A 16,791-nucleotide genomic window follows, 5' to 3' on the forward strand; every position below is an offset into this window, starting at 1 on the left:
AGACCTAACTGTAAAGTAATGCCTCCTGATATCAAGCCTGAACCTACTCTCGGTCAATTTGTGGCCATTATTCCTTGTTGTCACAGGTAGTGCCCAGGGAAACAGAGCATCACCTATTTTCCGCTGGTCCCCGCTGGTGAGTTTATAGATGGCCACTAGATCCCCTCTCAGTCTTCTCTTGTGGAGGCTGAATAGATTTAGGCCCTTTAGTCTGTCTTCATAGGGCCTGGCCTGCTGCCCCCTGACCATGTGAGTGGCCCTTCTCTGGACCCTCTCAAGGTTAGCCACGTCCCTCTTGAAGTGCGGCGCCCAGAACTGGACGCAGTACTCCAACTGCAGTCTGACCGGTGCCACATAGAAAGGAAGGATCACCTCCCTGGACCTGGTTGTGATGCATCTGTAGAAGCACAACAAGGTGCGGTTAGCCTTACTGACCGCTTCCTCGCATTGGATGTTAAGTTGGAGTTGCGGGGGGCGGTATTTGTTGTGAGATCAGGATGGTGGGGCTCCTCACAGGCCAGGTCCAGCATGGGGGTGGCCATGGGGGTTACTGTGGAATAAAGGATTGAAGGATCTGCAGCTGAAAGCTAGATAACATGGGGAGTTTTGCATTTGAAATGCATAGGTATGTAGGGGTTTCAAGAAAGAGATACTGAGTAGTACCTTTATAAATCAATGGAATCTCCCTAAGAGCGGTGAGTAAAGTCAAAATGATCTTGTAGAACATCCCAGGTGCAGTTTACCTTCCTAAGCAATGATGGGGAATTACAGAAAATCCTCATGAGCAGCATGGATGTTTAGATTTTGTGGCCATGGAGAAAATTTTTAACACACCAAATTAATATTTAGACGGTGTGTGAGACTTAACAGTATATGTGTTTTACTATGTTTGTATGTGGAAGTATCTGTGCATGTATTGGCAGGGGAAGGGGACTGGACACTACAACCTAACGTTTGCAAGGGTTTTTTAACCTCTTATTTCTCTGATAATTTTTATACAATGATCACCTTTTTATGGACGTGTTAAAGTGGGTACCAGGCTCCAACTAGCCCAGCATGTTGTATATAACTACCTTTGCTGATGCTGAGATTTATCTAGTTTCCTAGAGCAGCTTTCACATTGTTCACATGTGTCACAACTGTGTCTAACCTCAGAAGGTTATTGCTTAAATACTTGGGAAATCTTAATTTATGGAACCCATTTAACATTTCCTAGTTCTTTCTGTTTACAGATGTATAATACTTTTGTTTACACATGATTTTACTTGCATATATTTTAAACAGAACCATCTTAGTGTTTTCTCGGTGGTTAATCCACTCGCTTCAAGTATAACCTCCAGTATAACTTCAAGTCTGGCTTCCAGTATCGGATCAGATAGTTCATCCCCTACAACTCTCTCCACCATCAGTGCCAAAGCTCTCCCATTCTACCCCGGCAGTAATACAGTGGAATCAGTTATAGGTAAGTCCAAGCATTTAATCTTTTTGTAGTTTTTCCAAGATGATTCTATTTCAAAATATTTTCATTATATGCTTATTGAATAGAGAAAGTATAGTTTTGCATATTTGCTTTATTACATGATGTTAAAATTAGTACTTCAAATAGGATTTAATTTTTCCCCCATAATGAGTGGCTTTTGTAAATACTTCCAAGGAAACAAGAGACTTGCCAAACTGGATCAGTTGAATAAGCTATGTAGTCTGGCATTGTGTCTTTAACAGCAGCCAGTATGCAAGTAAAAGGTACAAAGCTTTGATAGTCTACTTATGTGCTCTTAGGGATAGAAGGGATATATTCCAGACTTCACACTTTTAAGCATGAGGATTGGTACTCTCTTATAGTATTATTCTGACATGTCATTTCAGAGCCTGTTTTGTTTATAGAAATGTAAAGTTGTTTGTTTGGTTTTTTTTTTTTTTTTTTTTTTTTAGAGCGATTGTTTTGATTTCTGTTTGGGATCAGGATTTTTAGCCAGCAGTGCCCATTGGAGCCATGTGTGTGTCCTTCATGCCCTTTGTGCCCCATACTAGCGGTGACCAACCCCTGGCCCTCAGCACTGGGTCATCTGGACTGTCAGGATGCCCATGAGTAGCGGGGAGCCCCAAGGGCTCTGGCTCTGTATGCTAGATTGGGTGCACACAGTGCAGCATAGGACCCAATTCCAGTGCGTGGAGCTGGGCAAAGGCAGGATGAACCCCAAGGACCCTGATACTGTGTGTAGGGGCAGCACAGGGTCCAGTCGCAGCACACAGGATCTGATCCCAGTTCATGGACCAGTCTTGTGCCATTTATCTGACCTGTGGGACAGAAACAGGGAACACAGCAGCCCTCTACCAAGGGTATAAAGAGGCGAATTATCCTTTACCATACCTGGCTTTGAGATGGAACATGGGCTTTTCCATGCCTTGTCTTGCTTTGCAGCAGCGGTGGGCAGTTATTTTGGCTGGAAGGTACACTGAACAAGTTTTGGTGAGCTGCCAAGGGCCACACGTATCTTTCAGAAGATATAGTTTTAACAAATTATAGAAAAAAATCATATAAAATCAAATATCTACTATAACATTTGTATTTTATTTCAAAAATATTTTTTGGCATGATTTTATGGGGTTTTTTTGTTTTGTTTTGTTTTGTTTTTTGGAGCAGTGTATAAAGAGACAATTGCATAATAGCTCAAAATAGTCTTACTCCTTTATACTCTGTGTGTGTGTGTGTGTGTGTATGTGTGTGTGTGTGTGTGTGGAGGGCTGCCCATGCACTAAGTCCTGGAAGCCAGCCAGGGAGGGCGGGGGGAGGGTCAGGGGGCGTGCACAGCACAGTTTGTCGGGGACGAGCCCCTCCAAGGCAGCCCGCACTATGCTCGCTTCCATGCCCTATTTTGGCCTGCACACACAGCTTCAGTGGGGCTTCCACCCAGTCTGCCCTCCTGGCGTAATGAGCAGCCACCTGTGAGTGGCTAAATGTGTGGAAGGTGTCCTGGAGCTGGAACCCCATGTGCTGGGGCAGGAGACATGTAGTTGCAGCCTCCCTCCCACCTGGCTGGGTGTGTAGTGCTTGGCATGTGTTCCCACAACCACTGCCCTTCCCCACACTGCCTGCTACCTGGAACAGCACAGCAGGGGCAGGAGGAGGAGGAGGAGCTGCTGGATGCAGGGGGAGCGGAGCAGTACCTGGGCAGCTGCAGCCACACTGAGAGCAGCCCTACCAAGAAGCTGTGCGTGATGGTTGAGGCGGGTGTGGGTGGGAGTGCTGCGGGGGCAGCCTCAGGCCAGATGCAATCAGTTGCCAGGTGTCTGCCTGTGGACCGGATCCAGTCAAGTGGCAGGCCTTATTTTGCCCACTCCTGCTCCACAGATATATTTTTATTTGTGGCTGTAAATACTCAGCGTTAGTATATTGCATTGTCTGTATTTTAGATGTGCGCTGGTATGTCGGTTGCGTATCGGATGGGCACCAATAAAAGGAAAATTAACATTATTGGCAATTAGCTTTTTTTGGCTGGTGTAGCTGATAATGTCACCGGTATATGCTGTGTGCATGCATGCAGCCCGGAATGCAGCCCAGCAGCTTGGAGAGCAGCGTCTGGCCGGTAAGTCTGTGGGGGAAGAGGTGTGGGGGAGAGAAGGGGGTGTGTAGATTGAGGCTCCCATGGTGAAGGAGGGGTTGAGGCAGGGGCAGGCACTGCCCAGCCAGGGTGGTGGATGGACCCTCCCCTGCCCCGCTTCTTCCCCCTCAGAGACTTGCTGGCCGGATGCGTTTCACAGAAGTTTAGGGCTGGGCAGGACCTTGTGAGATCATTGGTCCAACCCTCCTGCCCTCCCCAGCAAAGACTGCTGGGTTCAAATAACCACAGCAAGGTGTGTGTCCAGTCCCCTTCTGAAGATCTCCATGTAGGTGCCTGCACCATCCTTGTTGGCAGTCTGTTCCAGAGTCTGGTCACACAAACGGTAAAGAAGTTGTTCTTTGTATCCAGTCTCAAGCCTCCTTCTGGGAGTTTATGACCATTGCTCCTGGTTTTCCCCTGGGGCACTTTGGTGAATAGTTGTTCACCTAGCTCCTGATGCTCTCCACTGATATTTGTAAGCTGCCACCAAATCCTCCCCAAAGTCTTGTCTTTTCAAGGCTGAACAGTCCCATATCTGTCAGCCTTTCCTCATATGGCTTACTCTTCAGGCCTTTAATCATACGAATGGCTCTTCTCTGGACTCTCTCAAGCTTTTCCACATCTTTCTTGAAGTGTGGCATCCCAAACTGGAGACAGTACTAGAGCTGCGGCCTCACCAATACAGAGTAGAGTGGGATAACTTCCTTAGTTTTGCTTGAAATGTATCGATTGGTGCATGGCAGCATATTGTTTGCTCTGCTAACTGTAGCATCACACTGGTGGCTCATATTCATTTTATGGTCAATTATGATCCCCTGGTCCTTTTTGGACATGGTGCTAGCTAACGTAGCACCACCAAGCCTGTAAGTTTGTTGTGGATTTTTTCCTTCCCAGATGGAGCACTTTGAACTTCTCGGTGTTGAACAGCATCTGGTTCTGGTCTGCCAATCTAACTAATCTGTCTAAGTCTGCCTGGATCATCAGCCTACCCTGAGGTGTGGCTGTACTTCTCCAAAGCTTAGTGTCATCGGAGAACTTTGCCAGTGTACTTTTCAATCCCACACCCAGATCATTAATGTAGACACTGAAAAGTAGTGGTCCAAGTACTGAACCCTGGGGGACTCCACTGGCTACCTTCCACCAAGTCAACAGAGATCCATCTATTAGTACTCTCTGGGTCTGACCCTGCAGCCAGTTTCCTACCCATCTGACCATTGGATTGTTGAATCTATAATCCCCTAATTTTACCTTGAGATCCTCATGGGACACCAAGTCAAAGGTTTTCCTAAAGTCCAAGTAAATGATGTTGACCTCATCTCCTGTGTCCAGGCGGTGGTGGTGAGTGACCTGGTTACAGAAGATGAGGTTAGTTGGATATGACCTACCCATGACAGAGCCATGCCAGCTGTCATTCAGAATTGTGCCTTCTAGTAACTTGTCGCATATGGAGTCCTTGAAAAAAATTTTGAGGATTTTTCCTGGGATTGAGATAAGAGTGATCAGCCTGTAGTTCCCTGGGTCCTCTCTCTTCCCCTTCTTGAAGATGGGCACAACATTGGCCCTGTTCCAATCTTCTGGGACCTCTCCTGAGTGCCACGAATTCTCATAGAGGATTGCCAGCAATCCTGCGATGGCTTTGGCTAGTTCAGTCAGCACTCTCAGATGGAGTTCATCTGGTCCTACTGACTTGTAGATATCCAGCCTCTCTAGCTATTCTTTCACCAGCTCAACATTGACTCTTGGTAGGTGATCATCCCTACTGTGACTATTCTGCATCGTGTTTGTTTGGTTTACTCCTTGGTGATCAGATGTCCAGATGCATTGAGCAGTGATCCCACATTTCCACTGGTTTTCCTCCTGTTACCTATGTACCTATAGGACAACTTCTTATTGTCCTTGATTTCAGTTGCTAACCTGAATTTGGTCAGTGCCTTTGCTTTTCTAACCTGCCCCCTGCAGGTGTGAGCCAGTCTTACGTAGTTCTCCTTGGGGCCTATTCCTAGCTTCCGTCCTTGGCTGATTTATATCAGCCAGAAGAATTGGAGAAATACGGGCATTTATGACGGGTCCTTCTTATATTTCATAAAGGTTAGGTCATGCTTGTCAATAAGTCACTTGCTAATTTGCTTCTGTAAACCACACTGCAGGTTGTGTGCAGTGAATATACAGATACTTTTCTGTAAAGTTCCCTGATTTGGCAGGTTAAAGGGCTCAGTCTTCCTTTCCTACACAGGTATGACATTCCTTTTCTGACCCAGTACCCTCCTATTATGTGTCAAATTTCACTGAGTCCAGTGTGTTTTGTAGTTGGAAGAGAAAAAGGGCATTACCCTGGCAACTGCAAAACTCTCACTGACATATATCTTGTACTTAGATCACAGCCTTTATGATGCACACAGTTCTTGAGTTCCATTTAACTGCAAGGTGGGAGGCGCCCAGGACTTGTTGAAGAGGTGTGTGAGGGAGAGGGAAAATGGGATTGTGCAAATCTCCAGGTCCTAGAGCCCCGGGCCCACTAAGCGTATGCGTACAGGCATTACACATGGAGCTAGAAAATTTCACTGTCCAGTGAAGTTGCTCTTTGAAACGGCTAACGGTTTCTGGTGGAATCACTGTTTGCTTCTGCCAGAAACTACTTGACAATGCTTACTTTTTGGGTTGGAAAAATGGAACATTTCCTGACACAAGTAGCATGCCTGCCTGTAGCTTAATTGTGTTTGTGCATCTCCAAAGGGGGGTTGGGGTTGCATGATGGAAGGTTATTCAGATCTCTTCCAGTCGAGTTGTGTGTGACAGAAGCAAGAGAGGAAGGGGGCATTAAAACTTGCCAAATCATTTTGGGGAGGTGTTTGAGAGGAACCTGCATAGCTATACAGAGACTGGCCTTAAATGTAGGGGCAAGATCTTCAGACCCTTTTCAGTCTCACCTTCAGCCTCTGCTTGCTGCTGCTGTGCGACACAGGGCAAGATGGATGGCCCTGTGGTCTGACCCAGTAAATGGAAAGTCTTCTGTTCTAAATGAGGGGTGCTCAAACCCTGATGTGTAGGTCAGATTCACCCCTGTTGCCATGTCATCCAACCTGTGGGTCTCCCCACGGATCTTTCGGGAAGCCCCATGGACTGTGGCCCTATGTTCTAGAGTGATTGTGCAGGGAGGTGTGGGGCCTGATCCTGGCAGGCAGGGGCAGCACGCGGCCCCTAGAGCCCAATCCTGGCTGAGTTAGGGGCAGTGCGGGGCTCCCAGAGCTGCCCCTGCCCAGCCAGGATCAGGCTTCAGGGACCAATGCCACCTCTGCCTAGCTCGGATTGGACTCTGGCCAGGTGAAGGCAGCATGGTGCCCTGGTGTCCCATTGTGGTGCACAGCCGTGGTGCAGGGCACAGTCTGGCCCACGGACCAGCCCCATGCCATTCCTCTGGTGGTGGGGCCAGAATTGTGGGCACCACTGTTCTGCATTATCCTTCTGGTTTACTGAGTCCCAGCACTTCCTGTTGCGGACAACCATGCTACCTAGCTCCTTAGACGGACCTGGGATTTTTGAAAGGCGGGGTGCAGGAACAACAGCAAGCGCTGTAGAGGTGGCTGAACCCCATGCTCCCAAACTTGCCCTCACCACGGGGGTGCGGAGACCATACCATGGGAGCAGCGTCTGGGGACTTGAAAAGAGTCCCTGGCTGCTGCTTCCACAGCGTGGTCTGAAAGAGGAAAGCGACTGTGCCATTGCAGCCCCTCAGGATTTGCCCCTGCAGTGCCTTTCTGTTTCGTACACTGGGTGGAAGTCAAAATGATTAGCTGCTTGCATACACGTCCTTTGCTGCCGTTAGTGTAGTTGAGGAATGACATAAACAATAAACAAATATACTTTACTCCCCCCCCCCCCCAATATTTTGAATAGTTCCCCCAATACTGTGTTTAATTGCTGGGGAGTGTTTGTACCAGGAAAGTTAACAACCCATGATGATACAAGGGCTTTGTTAGAAGTGAGTATATCTGGGCAGCAGGGGGGAGGGGGGCACAAAATATCCTCTCAGTTATTTTTCTTTTCTGTTCAACTTAAACCTGTTATAACTTTGAAAGCATTATTCATATGATTTTTAAATGTTGGTTTCATGAATCTGTCATGGTCTGTTAGGATTAGTGTAGCATATTTATTGGCAGATTCTGAGGCTTAATCACGTGACCAGGGAGTTGCCGTGATTAGCTAGTGTTTTTGAAGGAGTCTGTTTAAACTGGTGTGTATGAAATCAGGCGACTGCAGTGAGTCAGCACTTAGTGAAATGGTAAGTTAGACATTTGATTTCCATCAATGGGGAAATGGGCAAAGAACTTTAATAATGGTAGATATTTTCAGTATTTTCTTTTAAAATGTATAGTTTCTTTTTTTCAGAAACTTGTCTATGATCTTTGTGGTACAATAAATAAATTCTTTTCAACTGTTCTTAAATATCTGGGGGGGTTGTATTCACGTTATAGATTTCTCATTTATCTATAATTTTTATAAATGTAATATAATTTAACATGTTTTATAGTCTGGGTTTTAGTTGACATATTCCAGTAAGTCCTATTGTATGAATGTAAGAGTTGAAATATTTAAGTTGTTGTAACATATTATTAGTGTAACAGTAAGTACACACCACAATGGAATAGATTAGTTTTTAGTATAATTTTAAAAAATCACAAGCTACACAAGTATTGCAAAGCAAAATGGCAAATGAATTTTCTCACTATGATGTGCTTATGTCCCAGTTTAATTAGATAGTCGAGATTACCACCATGCCAACAGTATATGCATTAATAAAAATATAAACAACAGTTCATAGTAGGTTCAGTTATTGATAGAATCAGTAAAAGTAGATTAACATGATCTTTTTATATACATTATTTTTGCTTACAGTGATTCCATATTTAGTGTATTTTTAAAGTGAGGATTTAATAAACTAAATTTTTGTTGCCACGCATGATGAATTCTGTGTGCTCTGCGTGTGTGTAGGTTGGTGGATTTGGAAAATGAGAATAAATTGCTGCATTTCTTTTTTTTTTTAATTTTAATTTGGATAAAACAAACTCAGAAGGCAATAGGATTATCTTTGTTGTTTTATTTTTCTCTGCTTTCCCAGGCTGCCTATTTAAAAAGCCCACCCACTTGAGAGATGATTATTGTATGTCTAAAAATATGCATTGTAAGGAAAAGTTCTGGGATCTGTGGTTGAATAATAGAATAATCAGTGTACTGAAGGAAATATTTTCAGCAAAATGATCAAACTATTGTGAAATCATACAAGTTAGAAATATAAAAGACCCCTTGGATCAATGCAGGAATAATCCACGATCATCTTCTGGCATTGTAATGCTGTGTAATGTTTAAAAAAAAAAAAAATCAAATGATGGCCTTTCCATCAAACCTTTAGGATAACATTTTGGAACCCAGTATGTATCACTGTCGGGAAACTTTTCCTAAAGATTCTTAATGGAAAAGAAGGTTCCCAGTAGAATTTCTGTTTGGCAGAAAAATATTCTTCTTTGTGATAATTATGAATGTTTGAGTGGTGGTATAACTCATTTCTATTAGAAGGAGCAATGAATTAAAAGAGCTAATGGCTTTATATGAAGAACTAGTAAAGGTCTGTTTCTAAGACTGAATAATCGGGAAAGCATAATCAAAGTAGGTCAAAAGCAAGTAAGATCTATCAGGAGCTGGCCCACTTAGTGTCTGGTGAAGCACATGAATAACACTCATGCCACTTGATAGTTTTAAAAAGAGTCTCTGAGCAACTGGAAGGAGGAGTAGTGCTCAGGGGTAGGTGACCAGAAAGAGGAGGAGGAGACTAAGCAGCATGAGAGGTGGATGCTCAATGTTTGTTAACTAGAAGTTTCAGCTTGGGGAGTTTGGAAAAACAAGGTATGTAGGAGCACTACAAACTCTTTTACTGTTAAATTTTTTTTCTTGTTCTTGTATGATCCAGCTCTATTCCGAGACTACAGAATTAGCCAGGGGATTACAAATAGCACACTGAAGAGGATGGCTTCCTTTGTTGTATCACCTGCCAGACTTTTAGACTGAAATAAACCCCCCATGGTGTAGATCAATCCAGCTAAATCTAAACTAACCATGTTCCTTGGATTTTACTTTATGTAGCAATAACGTGCACACACCTTTCAGTTCAAATATATGAGGTGTAGTTGCTCTTAAGATTGTTTAGGTCAGTTTGGCATATATACTAGGAAATCCTTTTCCCCTCCCTTTATATTTGGGGGTGGAGCATGTGTGGCATGTGAACCCATTTAACTCTTTCCAGCCAGAATAGCTCACCCCTTTTTTCCTCTCTGTCCATTCCAGCGTCCAACCAATAACTGTACTATAAATGTGCATATTTTATGTATTTTCTAGTCATAAACTTTATCAAAACCTTTATTGAAAACCCAGCTAAAATTACCAGTTTTCCTTTGTCCACTCTTTGGTTGACATGCTCAAAGAATTTCTGCAGTTTACAGAGCTAAATTTTTCTTCTGTCAAAAGCCAAAGATTTTTCCTTACTATGTACCTATACAGTGTCTAGGAGGGGACCCTAATCTAGATGCTGGGGGACTCCGTACATGAATAATGCAAATAAATAAAAATAATTTCAATAACGCATTGTAGATTCAGCAAACATTACAGCTTTATCTATGATACAGGTGCATTGTTATTAATCTGATATTCTGTTTAACAGGTTCTGCTTTAGATCTGCATTTTAGTGATGTAAATGTAGCATCCTTAGATAAAGAATTAGAAGACCAAGAAAATAACGATCTTGGATTAACAAGTAAGAAGTGTGGTTTAAAAATATAATTAATTATCATCTACTAATTTAAAGTATTTTTCCTTCTTATCTAACAAAGCTTAACCCTTTAAAAGAATCATTTTTAGGAGCCCTTGACTATGCTCTCACTGATTGGTTTTGGGGTAAAGGATGTGCCACGACCATCCCTTCTGGATGAATGTTGTGAGGGCCTCATTAAGTAGGTGTTTTGAGCATGCATGCCCAAGTAGGGCTTGCAGGCAAGACTTCTTTCCAGAAAAGCCTGGTTGGGTTATATTAACAGGCTGTAAAGATAAAGTAGGAGTCCAGCTAATAAGTGCTGCCTGGTGTTAGGCATCTCTGTACATGGCCAGTAGTAAACAAGTAGGTGCTTGGGGAACTGTGGGCATATGCATTTTTAAAAGGCAGCTGAGAGGAGGTCTTAGGATCTATACTTTGGACTTAAGTCTCAAACTGCATTTAGATACCTAAATTGTGTGGATCTCTCCTGCAGTGATTAGCCACTTAGTTGATTCTGGGAAAGGAAAGGTAAGACTAGTGTAGGAGAAGAGATAAACAGAGAGTTGCACAAGGACCTTATAAAGTGTGTATGTGTAACATTGGATCATTGTGCTCAACAAGGGGTCAAAAACCATGCAGATTTTTATAAGTTGGATGCAAAACAGGTTGGATCATCATGCTTGAACAGTAGTCATCCATGACTCAGTGTCTGGTTGGGAAGAGAGCGAGCTTCCCAAGGTTCTGTCCTGTGTATTGTGTATTTCTTCTATTAATCATTTGGATGATGGAGTGACAAATTTATGAATGAAACCAAGTTGGATGGAGTTGTAGATACTGCAAAAGGTAGGGCTAGGATCCAGAAGGACTTGGATAAACCATAGAAATATTCCAAAATCAATCTGATGAAATTCAAAATGAACAAGTGCAAAGTCTTCTGTACCTGAGCCAGAATAATTGCATGCACAGATGCAGACTGAGGAGAGACTGCCTAGGCTGTGCTATTGCTGAGTGGGGCCTGGTGGGTTATAGTGGACTATAAAATGAAAATCAGCCAACAGTGTGTTCTTGTTGCAAATAAAGCCAACAGTATGCTGGGTTGTATTAACAGGAGTGTCACCTGCAGATCAAGAGAAATGATTCTCCTTCTCTGTTTGAAGATGGTGAGGCCTCACCTGGAGTATTATGTCCAGTCTTAGACCCCAGACTTCAAGGAAGATGGGGACAGATTGTGAAGAGCCCAGCAGAAATAAACCAAAATGATTAGAGGCTTGGGAAGCATTATTTATGAGGAAAGACTGAAAGAGCTAGGATTATTAAATCTGGAGAAGAAAAGATTCAGGGGGTGGGGGTTGATAACAGTCTTCAGATACCTGAAGGGTGATTGTAAGAGGGTGGAGATGGATTTTTCTATTTGCTGTAAGAGATGAGACTAGAAGCAATGGCCTCAAACTGCAGCAGAGCCAATTTGGATTGGAGATTAGGAAGAACTTTCTGACTATAAAGTTGCTAAATTTTAGAACTGGCTGCCTAGAAAAATTGTGTGACCTTCATCCCTGGAAATTTTCAAGTGTAGGTTAGATACTTATCTGTGATGGTTTATTCAGGCATGCCTTGAGCATAGGGCTGGATTAGTAGATGATCTTGTGAACTTCCTTCAAACCTTATTTTCATAGTCCTAAAATCTTCAATAAAGTAATGTATTGGGGGATTCCCAACTTAATCCTTTCAGCTGTATCCTTATACTGTATGCACCTGTCAACAGTTATCTCCAACCTTCTTTAGTTCTTTGGCAGGGGGGATACAGGGTCAGAAGGGAGGGGCCATAAAAGGATTTACTTTAACTTTATAAATAGTTAAGTATCACAGAATCACTTATGTTGTTGTTTACACAAACTAAAAATGTGCTAGTAGGTGGTTAGCAGGCAGTAAATAAAAAGAGTTTAAGTAGTCAGTGTACAAGTGCGGATGTTAAAATGCAATGACATTAGAATGATAGAGCAAGGAAGATTAGTTTCTGTTAGTTAATTCCGTATGTGTGGATTAGATTTTTAACACTGATTTTTTTTTTTTTTTTTTTTTTTTTTTAACACATTTTCTATTAACATGTTTGCCATTGTCTGTTCCGTTAACTGTTCTTTAACAGATATCTTCAGTAGTTTTTTGTGTAGTTGTCCAGTCGCATTCTGCTTCTGATAGCTATGCACAGGAGGCTCGTCTTGGGTTGGCAGTGCCCTCTGGGACCATGTTTGTACCTTCCATGTCCCCTGGTGCTCTATGTTCATAATCATAAAGGATAGAGAGGCTACAACCATTCCTGTTACTTACTGCTTGGGAATGCAAACAAGAACACATTTGGTAATTGCATCTATATGCATGTGCAATGTATTGGATAGTTGTCAGTGAGTTAATTACCTTTAGGCTATTGTCATAAAACAAGCACCGTTCTGTATTAGATTTGAAGATGTCTGAATCTACAGCACCTATAATATCAAGACCTCCCTGGACATCACGGAGTCCAAGTCTCCAAGACTCTTCCTCTTGCAAAGGAGCTGACCCTATTATCAACAGCGGGCACTAAGTGCCTTTAAATTCCTTGGTGAAATATGTATGGTGCCTTGGTGTGTTATAGTTTCATAGTTAGTAGGGTCAGAAGGACCTGAGCAGATCATTAAGTCCGACCCCCTGCCACGGCAGGAAAGAGTACTGGGGTCAAACGACCCCGGCAAGGTGATTGTCTAGCCTTGTCTTAAAGACCCCAAGGGTAGGAGCCAGCACCACTTCGCTTGGAAGTTGGTTCCAGATCGTAGCCGCCCTGACAGTGAAGTCGCACCTCCTGATGTCTAGTCTGAATTTACCCTCTGCCAGCTTGTAACCGTTATTTCTAGTCACTCCTGGCAGTGCTCGGGGAAACGGGGACTCCCCCAATGCCTGCTGGTCCCCCCCCGACTAGTTTGTAACAGGCGACTAGATCCCCCCTCGGCCTCCTCTTGCTGAGGCTAAACAGGTTCAGGTCTCATAGCCTCTCCTTGTAGGGCCTGCCTTGCTGTCCCCTGACCATGCGAGTGGCTCTCCTCTGGACCCTCTCCATGCTGTCCACATCCCTCTTGAAGTGCAGTGCCCAGAATTGGATGCAGTACTCCAGCTGCGGCCTGACCAGTGCCACATAGAGGGGGAGGATCACCTCCTTGGACCTGGTTGAGATGCATCTATGGATGCATGCCAAGGTGCGGTTGGCCTTCCTGACCGCGTCCCCACACTGCCGGCCCATGTTCATCCTGGTATCAGTGATGACTCCAAGATCCTTTTCTGCCTCTGCACTGACGAGAAGAGAGCTCCCCAGCCTGTAGGTCTGCTGCTGGTTCTTCCTCCCCAGGTGCATCACTTTGCACTTGTCAGTGTTGAATCCCATCCTATTCCCGTCCACCTACCTCTGTAACCTGTCTAGGTCTGATTGCAGCCTATTCCTCCCTTCTAGCGTGCCCACATCCCCCCACATCTTAGTGTCATCAGCAGATTTGAACAGGGTGCTTTTTACCCCGTCGTCCAAGTCACTGATGAAGATGTTGAACAGTGTGAGCCTGAGGACCGAGCCCTAGGGGACCCGACTGCCCTCATCCCTCCCGGTCAAAAGTGACCTGTCCACCACCACTCTCTGGGTGCGGCCCTCCAGCCAGTTGGTGATGTGTTTGACTGTGTAGGTGTTGACACCGCAGTCCTCCAGTTTCTTAATGAGAACAGGGTGAGAGACTGTGTCAAAAGCCTTCCGAAAGTCTGGAAAGACTATGTCCACTGCTACCCCTGCATCTAAGGGTTTGGTGACCTGGTCATAGAAGGCCACCAGGTTGGTCTGACAGGACCCGCCTTTAATGAACCTGTGTTGGTTGCCCCTAAGCATAACCTCCCCCGCTGGTCCCTTATGGACATGTGCCAGAATAATTCTCTCAAAAAGCTTGCCCAGGATTGAGGTAAGACTAACTGGCCTATAGTTTCCTGAGTCCTCCTTCCTCTTTTTGAAAATGGGAACCACGTTGGCCCTCTTATGCATGACTCAGTTCAGAAACAAAGTAGAAGTCCCAAGAAAGGTCCTTTGTAGCGCTTCCTCCTTAGTACTGGAAGACAAGAAATCTGCTATGGACCAGTCTACCGCTTTGAGTGCCCCACTAAGCTGCCAGCCCATTCTGGACTATAGAGTACATAGGGGTTGAGAAAAATCCCACTTGAGTCCTTCATACTTTTAGCCCAGCTCTTAAGTAGATCCATCCTGGGATCTCAAAGTGGATGTGTCTATAGCTGAGCAGAATAAGAAGTTTGACAGATCCTGTTGGAATTGGATGGCCAGTCCTTGCTCTCTGCTAGTTGTTTTTTCCGATTGCATGGCCCCCACTCTTTTATATGCACCAACCCTTATGGCAGGGGCTGAGCCCTGTCACAGCATGGCCTAGGCAATTCTGGTACTCTGCCCTCATGAACTTGTTAACACAGCCTCTAATCATACTCCCTATAAACAAGTTTGCCTTCAAATGGGCAGAGTCTTGCAAATGGATGAACACATTTTATGCATAAGCCACTGTTTTTTTTATCCATCTAATTTCTGTGTACTAAATGGCTGACAGTGACTGACAGTCGTGTGCTTATTAATAGTTAAGAACATCCTGGCTAGCAGCATAAAGAAGGGGTTGGCAACCTACCAACTGCGGGCTGCATTTGGCCCATGGCAGCATAGAGAATCAGCGGCACCCTCCAGCCGTGGCAGCAGAGGTGGCCCCCCCAGAGTCCTATTACCTGGTGTGTTCAGTTTATTCTCTGTGCTGCATTAGGATGGCATCCACAGTATCCCAGCATCTGCCTTTTTCTTCCGTTCTCTTCCCAACATATGCTGATTGCCAAGGGGTACAGCCCATGGCAGGGACTGGGTAGCAAGCAGTGGCCTGCAGTGGCAGAAAGTTGCCAACCTGTGGCATAAAGGATTCTACCAGAATAATCCTTATTAGGCACAAGGGGGATGTCTTTACACATGCTCTGGGGGTGGGGGAGAGTGGGAACTTTTAACTAAAGCCCATTGAACCACTAAAGCTCTTGGACCCATTCTAAGTAAAATGTTCCCACCGCCATTTTGAAGCACAGGGATGCTGAATAGATGAGATGTGGAGGCTGTTGGAGTGTGTTAATTAGTATGCTCGAGCAGACTGTTGATTGAGTCTGTTCCAATGCGTTGCAAATTGCAGTGCGTTGGAGCAGCATCCCTGCAACAGGCACCTACAAGGTCCTCAGTCTAGTTACTGATCTTTGGAAGGTCGTGTGTTGGCCATTCAGACTACCTGCTTGCCTTCAAATATTCAGGCCTTTGCATCAACTCTATAATAATGTGCACGCAGCAGATATGCCTGATCAGCTTCCTCTGGGAGATCGTTATATTTTCTCCTGGTGGGCAGTAACTAAATTTCTTACAGGGCTTATTTATGTCTTTCCACCAATTATTTGGCAGGCATATATCCCAGACAACAGTTTACCATACACAGTGGTAATAGGTTTAATGTGACCTCTGTTAACCATGTTTTGAATTTGTAACTTTTATTATTTTCCAAAAGATTGATTCTCATTAGTTAGTAACAAAACACGTTCTCAAAAACAATCAGCTGTAAACTTGGCATTTTTGCTAACTAGGAAAATGGAGTATATGTATGCTAGTTTATTGACACAATTGTATAGGTTGAAATATGAATCTTTTAGATTCTTACTTTTATTAATCTAAACGTATTAAATAGTATATTTCTTTTACTAGATGATGATTAATTTTTGCTTGGTTTTGGTCAAACCCTATGTGGCTAGAAACTGGAAAACAGTTAAATGCAGCAACCTTTATAAAGATCTTTTTTTCTTAATTAATAAAACAAAATTTATTTGATGCAGGAGAAAATAAAGTTTATTTAAACTTTTTACATTTCAAAACGTATTTCTTAAATAACAGCATGGTGAGGATTTTTATGATATCTTGTGTTGGGCCAATTGTATAGTTGGGAGACAAGTTAGACAAGCTTTTGGGCATAAATGTCCTGCAGCAGGTCTCAGAGAGAAACAGACACAGACTAAGGTAAATAACAGGAAAAAAAGTACTTTCTCTGACATGGGCATTGAACTGACTGTTTTGGTTACCATGTCCTGCACTAATTTAGAGACTGCAGATTCCATTCTCTTTGGTCTAGCTTTTATTTATAAATTTTTGGGTTGGAGGGGGGGTTATTTTCTGTTTTATGTTTTAATTTCCATTTATGTTCTCAACTTTAAGTGAATTAGTCATTAAACCGAACTATATACAATGATCCAAATAAAATACTCATTCTGCCATTGGAAAACTCTGTTTACACAAGTAAGAGAATTGATCAACCTTTT

General features: G+C 43.7%; 1 protein-coding gene across 3 annotated transcripts in view; it reads left to right on the forward strand.

The window, feature by feature from the left end:
- The window catches only part of UNKL (unk like zinc finger), an 85,962-nt gene that overhangs the window by 61,533 nt on the left and 7,638 nt on the right, over positions 1-16,791 (forward strand). For all 3 annotated transcript variants that reach the window (XM_090023306.1, XM_090023309.1, XM_090023308.1), the window contains 2 exons: positions 1,285-1,462; positions 10,312-10,404. In XM_090023306.1, coding sequence (XP_089879432.1) covers positions 1,285-1,462; positions 10,312-10,404 — 271 coding nt within the window. The remainder of the gene's footprint in view (positions 1-1,284; positions 1,463-10,311; positions 10,405-16,791) is intronic.

This window comes from Crocodylus siamensis, chromosome 12 (genome assembly GCF_052110815.1).
Source record: "Crocodylus siamensis isolate JL-2025a chromosome 12, ASM5211081v1, whole genome shotgun sequence".
In the NCBI taxonomy this organism is placed as follows: domain Eukaryota; kingdom Metazoa; phylum Chordata; order Crocodylia; family Crocodylidae; genus Crocodylus; species Crocodylus siamensis.